Genomic DNA, 7938 nt, shown 5'->3' on the forward strand with positions numbered 1-7938 from the left:
AAAAGATGATTTATTGATTTATTTATTAGGTAAACATTGCTATATCAGCCACTCCCTTTTTCCTGCCCAGTAAATAAAAACATTAAAAGTGAAAAAAGTCCCCAATAATGTAAACCCCAAAAGGAGGAACAGTTTCAGCAAGTTAACAGTTGCATATCCTTTATATATGTAAGAGCATATATTTTTATTTATAACAGTGCATTTCTAAGGAGGTTTGGAAAAAAATATTCAAGTACCGTATTTTGTTTATATAGGATTCAAATAATTACAGCCCTTCTGGAAAGATCAGTGACTGCCCCAGGAAAATACTGATTTCCTTACTGAGATGAACCTAAACAACATGATTCTGAAATACGAAATATCCAGGCAATTTTAATTTTTGTAAGGAAATTTGTTTTCTTACTTTTAATCTTCAAAGAACTTCAATTACATTTGTAATACTAATACCCCTAGCAAAGTAAAATACCTGTTAACCTCAATTCTATTGCTTCAATATCCAAATATACCAACAATACAGGAAAAAATTATACATGCATATATGATATAAACTTAAAACGGAGCCACCCTATTACACACTCCAGGCGGCACTACTTACAGGATATGCTAAGACTTTTAAGTGATTAAGGAGTAACAACTCAAAAGAAGATCCTAGAGTTTCCATGAATTAAAGCATTGTGTGTACTATAGCACAGATTATTTTTAACTTACTCAAAAACAAAATGTCTTTTAGACGTAAAAAATAGTTTTGATAGATAAGTAAAAATACAAATGCATTTAGTGCCTTGAGGAAAAAAAAACAGAATAGGCAATAAGCATTCTAAAATAGGCTGTAAGATTTGCCCTCAATTACAATTAAAAAGGTAAAAACTTTGAGTGTATTAAGTGAAACAGAACATAGTCTAATTACTTCTTTATCTAATAATTTAATTCTCAAACATTCAACATCTTTTCCATTTATCTCTCCTAAGACAGACTCTGTCTTTATAAAAGGGAAGAGGTAACAACTAAGTAAAAGTTACACTGAGCTATGAGAGGACTCAGTAGGTGGGAGGCAAGACCTTTTAAGAATGAGTTAATAAAATAAACAGCAACAAGAACAAATCAAAGAAAACCCTCTCTGTGGAGCATTTACCTTGAGCTAATTAAGCACTGTGCTAATAAATCCTATACTAGCCACCAGGGAGTCTGTTGCAAATGAAAAATCTTGGGCCTCACCCTATACCTACTGAATCAGAAACTCTGAGGGTGAGACTCAAAAATCTGTGGCTTCAGAAACTCTCCAGGTCATTCTGATGCTTACTAAAGATTGAGTACCACTGACTTGTACCATACATCTTATTTGGAAACCAGTTAAAAAAAAAAAAAAAAAAAAAAGGAAAAAAGAGAAGAAAAAAAATAACAGCCAAGATTCCAACCAGAATCTGACTTCCAAACTGAGACTTTAAACCACTCTGAGGTAAAAGAAAGGACAAATTTAGAAAAAGTCAATTATCCTAATTTGCCTGGAAATATTAATTTCCATTGTTAAGTAGCTTTACGCAACAAGAGTACTGAAGTTGGTCTGGTAGGCTTCAATGCCACAGAAAGCTGGCAACTAAATTCTTACTATGTTCCAGATCACTGAGTTTAACACCTGGGAACAGACATGAAAGACATTTAATTTAATATCCAATGAAAGAATACTGTGAAATAGATTACATATCCACGTACATAAATGAAACACCTGCCCAGAGATAACCCACTACATTCCAATTAGTATAAATTTGTAATTCAGCCATCTTCCATGTCCTAAAAATGCAAAATATAAACTCTTAATTATACCATTATCACCATCTATTACCACCTCCTTTGTGTGAATTTATGAATACAAAATCATAAACTAAATCTGAAAAGTTCTGTAACATTCTTATGAGAAGTCTGTCTTTAGATCTAAGTTTTCAAAGGTAATCTTTATCTCTTCCACCTACCTGTTAGAACAACTAGGGGTAGAAAAGATGTCAATGGCTGGTGCAGTCATTATACCCCCTGCTGAGGTGGACACAGGAGAGGCTGCGGTTGTTAAAGAGGTATGAGGTTTCTTTGCAAGTTCTTTTAGGCGCTGTTCCTATGGAGAAAAGATACTACTAGCATAAGGAATCCAGAAAGCAGATTTGTTTCAAGACTTCAGAAAAAAAGCATTACCTAATTTTGTTCTGATGACAGGAAGGTATTCCCTGTTTCATCAGCCATTCAATGTCATTATGAAAAATCAGACTACTGAGTCTCACCCCATTTGAAATACTGTTATTTAGAGGTCCCAATTACTTGATGAACACCTGTACTTGTTTTTCCCAATACAGAGAATGCAAACACCTACCTTTAAAGCTTTTAAACGAGCCTGTTCTTCCTCTAATGCTGCCTGCTTTTCCCTTTCATCCACTTTGGTTAGAGACAGGCCAGTGCTTGCCAGGGAAGAGACTGCGTTGGAAAGTGTTGTTGCCCTAGAGTAATTGGACAAAGGTAATTTGGCTTTTTACAAACTAGTTATGAAACGGTCTGGCAACACAGCCATGGATAAGCACTACAATTATGAACTTACCTTATGGAGTAAAAATCAGTACTTTAGATGATATATTCTACCCACAGGATTATTAGTAATTAGCTAACTTATACAAACATTCACTGCTTTTTAAATTCTTAAGGACTTTGGAAAGGGTTCACAATAACATTAAGGGACACTGCTTCTTCCAAGTCCCAAGGGAGGGAACCAATGCAATTAGGAAAGAGCTCATGTGCTCCCAGGAAAAGCTTGAGTTTCCCATAGGAAATTACTCTGCTAATTTACAGCCTAGGTTTTGGCAGTACTAATACAGGAACACTAAAATACAAGTACTAGTAATAAGTAATGTGTGTCTAGATGTTTCCCTTATAATAACACCCAAAAATGTCGCTCCCAGAGGACCACAGGTTCCTTCAAAGGAAGATCAATTTTATTTCAGTCATTAGTCCACCTGGCACCTCCTCTCTATCTGCTAGTCTTTTGCCAAGCTAGAATTTCCTTTTCAAACATGTCACAACTGCACAATGCATCATCTCTCTCTGGCAGATACACAGCAAGTCACCTCCTTTCCCTTATATCAAAACTTTATCCATACCATAAACCCAAACAACATTAAATTCCCAAATGTTAATTCTAAGCAACATAAACACATGTAGTAAAGAATTCTAACCCGAAGAACTACTCCTCAGTGACCTTTACTCATTTTCCTTTTATCACACGCCAAACATCATTAATTTCTACTCTAAGCATACAAGTGGCAAAACTATTCAAATTTTATGTAAAATCAACTTTATAAAGATACAACTTAGAAGACAAGGGAAGATTAATATAGTTGTGATAGAAATGCAAGAAACTCAGCAAATTTTATGATAAAGTATGAGGTTAAGTCAATATACCTGAACTACCTGACTTTATTTTTCATTACTTTCTCAAATAAGTGGGCCGTATAATTTGGCTTGTGCTTCTAAAAACCTACTAGAAAATTCAAAGAACAAATCTGAATTATAAAGTACTAAAATCCAGTAATAACACTTTCCTTTAAAAATTACTTAAGGGGGGGCAGAGCAAGATGGCAGAGGAGTAGGAGACCTGGATTTCGTCTCCTCTCAGGAATTCAGCTGGATAGGGATCAAACCATTCTGAACACCTACAAACTCAACAGGAGATCGAAGAAAAGAAGAGCAACAACTCTCTCATCAGAAAAGGGACCACTTTATGGAAGGTAGGACGTGCGGAGAAGTGAATCCGAGGCGATATTCGGGAGGATAGATGGCAGGGGAGGGGCCTCCATCAGCCGCTTCATAGAGCTGCAGAGCACAAAATCGGAACTTTTAAAAGTCTGCTCTGCTGAGGGACGTCACCCTGGTGGCTAAGCAGGGGGTGGAACCCTCCGGGACAGTGTGGTCTCAGGACCCTCGGGGTCACAGAAAGACCAGGGGTGCCTGAGTGTCACAGAGTTCCCAGGTAACGGAGCAGGGAAGCCGGCTGCAGAGGCGGAGCCCAGGCGCGGGCTCTCAGCTCGGGGTTGCCATAAACCATGATCTGCGGCACAGTCGGGCCACTGCTCCTCCAGCAGGGACCCAACAAGAGGCAGATCCGGGGAGACTCACCTTCCTCCCCCAGGAGAAGCGACACGGGAGTGCACCGCAGGGATCTGCTGGGTTTGGAGACTCCACCCGGGGTCGGGTGCCAGAGGTAGAAACGCGCGGTCACAGGCCGGGTGAGCACAGAGTGCGGCCGGAGACCAGGGAGACGAGAGTGACTGACGGCTTTTCTCTGGGGGCTCACTGAGGAGCGGGGCCCCGAGTTCTTGGCTCCTCCGGGGCGGAGATTGGGAGGCCGCCATTTTCACTCTCCGCCTCCAAAGCTGTACGTAAAGCTCGTAGGGAACAAAAGCTCCGGAGGGCAAACCTGAGCAGATTACTTAGCCGGGAGGGGGCAAGGGCGGGGCAAACCGCCTCCGGCAGAAACATTTGGAAACCACGGCAACAGGCCCCTCCCCAGAAGATCAGCGAGAACAGTCAGCCAAGACCAAGTTTACCGATCAATGAGAACGGCAGAACTCCAGCGCTAGGGGAATACTGCACATAGAATTCATGGCTTTTTTACCATGATTCTTTAGTCTTTCAAAGTTAATTTTTTTTTTAACTGTCTTTTTTCTTTTTTTTTCTTTTTGAATTTTTCTTTTTCCCTTTTTCAACCAACATCTTATCGATCTCTTTTTTTTAAAAAGACATTTTTATTTTTCATTTTTAGAGTCATATTCTATCCCTTCATAGTAGTTACCCGTATTTTGGGCTTATATATATAAGTTGTTCTCTCTTTAAAATTTTGAGATAGTTTCTTCTCACAGCTTAAAATATACCCTAAATCTCTAGTATATGGTGTTTTCTATTCCCCTGCCTGATCACATCCTCTCCCTTTTTTTTTCTTTTTTCTTTTTTTAAATCCTCTTTTTTAAACAACTTATCAATTCCTTTTATAAAAATTTTTATAATTTCCATCTTTACAGTCATATTCCATCCCTTCATCATATCAAGCCTTATTTTTGTACATATATAAGTTTTTCTTTCTTTAAACTTTTGGGAGGCACTTTCTTCTAAAAGACCAAAATACACCCCAAATCTACTGTGTGGCACTGATCTACATACCAGCCTGATCATATTTGATCACATTCTGGGTTTTTGTTGTTGTTGTTTTTTTGTTTGTTTTTGTTTTTATCTTTATCTTTTTCCTTTTCTTTTTTTTCTTTTTCTTTTTTCTCTCTTTCCCTTTCTTTTCCCACTGCTTCAGGTCTTTTCTGATTTGTTTAGAGTATATTTTCTGGGGACGTTGTTACTCTGCTAGCATTTTGTTCTCTCATTAATCTATTCTCCTCTGCACAAAATGACAAGACGGAAAAAATCACCTCAACAAAAAGAACAAGAGGTAGTACCGACTGCCAGGGACCCACTCAATATGGACATTAGTACGATGTCAAATCTAGAGTTCAGAATCATCACTTTAAAGATACTAGCTGGGCTTGAAAAAAATATGGAAGTTATTAGAGAAACCCTTTCTGGAGAAATAAAAGAACTAAAATCCAACCAAGTAGAAATCAAAAAGGCTATTAATGAGGTGCAATCAAAAATGGGGGCGCTAACTGCTAGAATAAATGAGGCAGAAGAGAGAATCAGTAATATAGAAGACCAAATGATGGAAAATAAAGAAGCTGAGAAAAAGAGAGATACTGGATCACGAGGGCAGAATTCGAGAGAGAAACGATACTGTAAGATGAAACAACATTAGAATAATTGGGATCCCAGAAGAAGAAGAAAGAGAGAGAGGGGCAGAAGGTATAATGGAGCAAATTATAGCAGAGAACTTCCCTAATCTGGAGAAGGAAACAGGCATCAAAATCCAGGAAGCACAGAGAACCCCTGTCAAAATCAATAAAAATAGGTCAACACCCTGACATCTAATAGGAAAACTTACGAGTCTCAGAGACAAAGAGAAAATCCTGAAAGCAGCTCAGGAGAAGAGATATGTAACCTACAAGGGTAGAAACATTAGATTGGCAACAGACCTATCCACAGAGACCTGGAAGGCCAGAAAGGACTGGCAGGATATATTCAGAGCACTAAATGAGAAAAATATGCAGCCAAGAATACTCTATCCAGCTAGGCTGTCATTGAAAATTGAAGGAGAGATAAAAAGCTTCCAGGACAAACAAAAACTAAAGGAATTTGCAAACACAAAACCAGCCCTACAGGAAATCTTGAAAGGGGTCCTCTAAGCAAAGAGAGAGCCTAAAAGCAACATAGACCAGAAAGGAACACAGACAATATACGGTAACAGTCACCTTACAGGCAATACAATGGCACTAAATTCCTATCTTTCAATAGTTACCCTGAATGTAAATGGGCTAAAATGCCCCAATCAAAAGACACAGGCTATCAGACTGGATTAAAAAACAAGACCCATCGATATGCTGTCTGCAAGAGACTCATTTTAGACCCAAAGACACCCCCAGATTGAAAGTGAGGGGGTGGAAAACCATTTACCATGCTAATGGACACCAAAAGAAAGCTGGGGTGGCAATCCTTATATCAGACAAATTAGATTTTAAACCAAAGACTGTAATAAGAGATGAGGAAGGACATTATATCCTACTTAAAGGATCTATCCAACAAGAAGATCTAACAATTGTAAATATCTATGCCCCTAACATGGGAGCAGCCAATTATATAAGGCAATTAATAACAAAAGCAAAGAAACACATCGACAACAATACAATAATAGTGGGGGACTTTAACACCCCCCTCACTGAAATGGACAGATCGTCTAAGCAAAAGATCAACAAGGAAATAAAGACTTTAAATGACACACTGGACCAAATGGACTTCACAGACATATTCAGAACATTCCACCCCAAAGCAACGGAATACACATTCTTCTCTAGTGCCCATGGAACATTCTCCAGAATAGATCACATCCTCGGTCATAAATCAGGTCTCAACCGGTACCAAAAGATTGGGATCATTCCCTGCCTATTTTCAGACCACAATGCTTTGAAACTAGAACTCAATCACAAGAGGAAAGTCGGAAAGACTCAAATACATGGAGGCTAAAGAGCATCCTACTGAAGAACGAATGGGTCAACCAGGAAATTAAAGAAAAATTAAAAAAAATACATGGAAACCAATGAAAATGAAAACACAACTATTCAAAATCTTTGGGATGCAGCAAAGGCAGTCCTAAGAGGAAAGTATATAGCAATACAAGCCTTTCTCAAGAAACAAGAAAGGTCTCAAGTACACAACCTAACCCTCCACCTAAAGGAGCTGGAGAAAGAACAGCAAATAAAGCCTAAACCCAGCAGGAGAAGAGAAATAATAAAGATCAGAGCAGAAATCAATGAAAGAGAAACTAAAAGAACAGTAGAACAGATCAACGAAACTAGGAGCTGGTTCTTTGAAAGAATTAGCAAGATTGATAAACCCCTGGCCAGACTTATCAAAAAGAGAAGAGAAATGACCCAAATCAACAAAATCATGAATGAAAGAGGAGAGATCACAACCAACACCAAAGAAATACAATTATAAGAACATATTATGAGCAACTCTAGGCCAGCAAATTAGATAACCTGGAAGAAATGGAGGCATTCCTAGAGATGTATCAACTACCAAAACTGAACCAGGAAGAAACAGAAAACCTGAACAGACCTATAACCACTAAGGAAATTGAAGCAGTCATCCAAAATCTCCCAAAAAACAAAAGCCCAGGGCCAGATGGCTTCCCAGGGGAATTCTACCAAACATTTCAAGAAGATAATACCTATTCTTCTGAAACTGTTCCAAAAAATAGAAATGGAAGGAAAACGTCCAAACTCATAAAATGAGTTTGGACGTTTTCCTTCC

The 7938-nt window shown here is 38.4% G+C and overlaps 1 protein-coding gene across 10 annotated transcripts in view; it reads right to left on the bottom strand.

The window, feature by feature from the left end:
* PICALM (phosphatidylinositol binding clathrin assembly protein) overlaps nucleotides 1-7938 on the bottom strand; it is a 110660-nt gene that overhangs the window by 38904 nt on the left and 63818 nt on the right. For all 10 annotated transcript variants that reach the window (XM_044919600.1, XM_021686446.2, XM_021686445.2 and 7 more), the window contains exons 10-11: nucleotides 2357-2480; nucleotides 1968-2104 (exon numbers count right to left, since the gene is read on the bottom strand). In XM_044919600.1, coding sequence (XP_044775535.1) covers nucleotides 1968-2104; nucleotides 2357-2480 — 261 coding nt within the window. The remainder of the gene's footprint in view (nucleotides 1-1967; nucleotides 2105-2356; nucleotides 2481-7938) is intronic.

Source organism: Neomonachus schauinslandi, chromosome 11 (assembly GCF_002201575.2).
Source record: "Neomonachus schauinslandi chromosome 11, ASM220157v2, whole genome shotgun sequence".
NCBI lineage: Eukaryota > Metazoa > Chordata > Mammalia > Carnivora > Phocidae > Neomonachus > Neomonachus schauinslandi.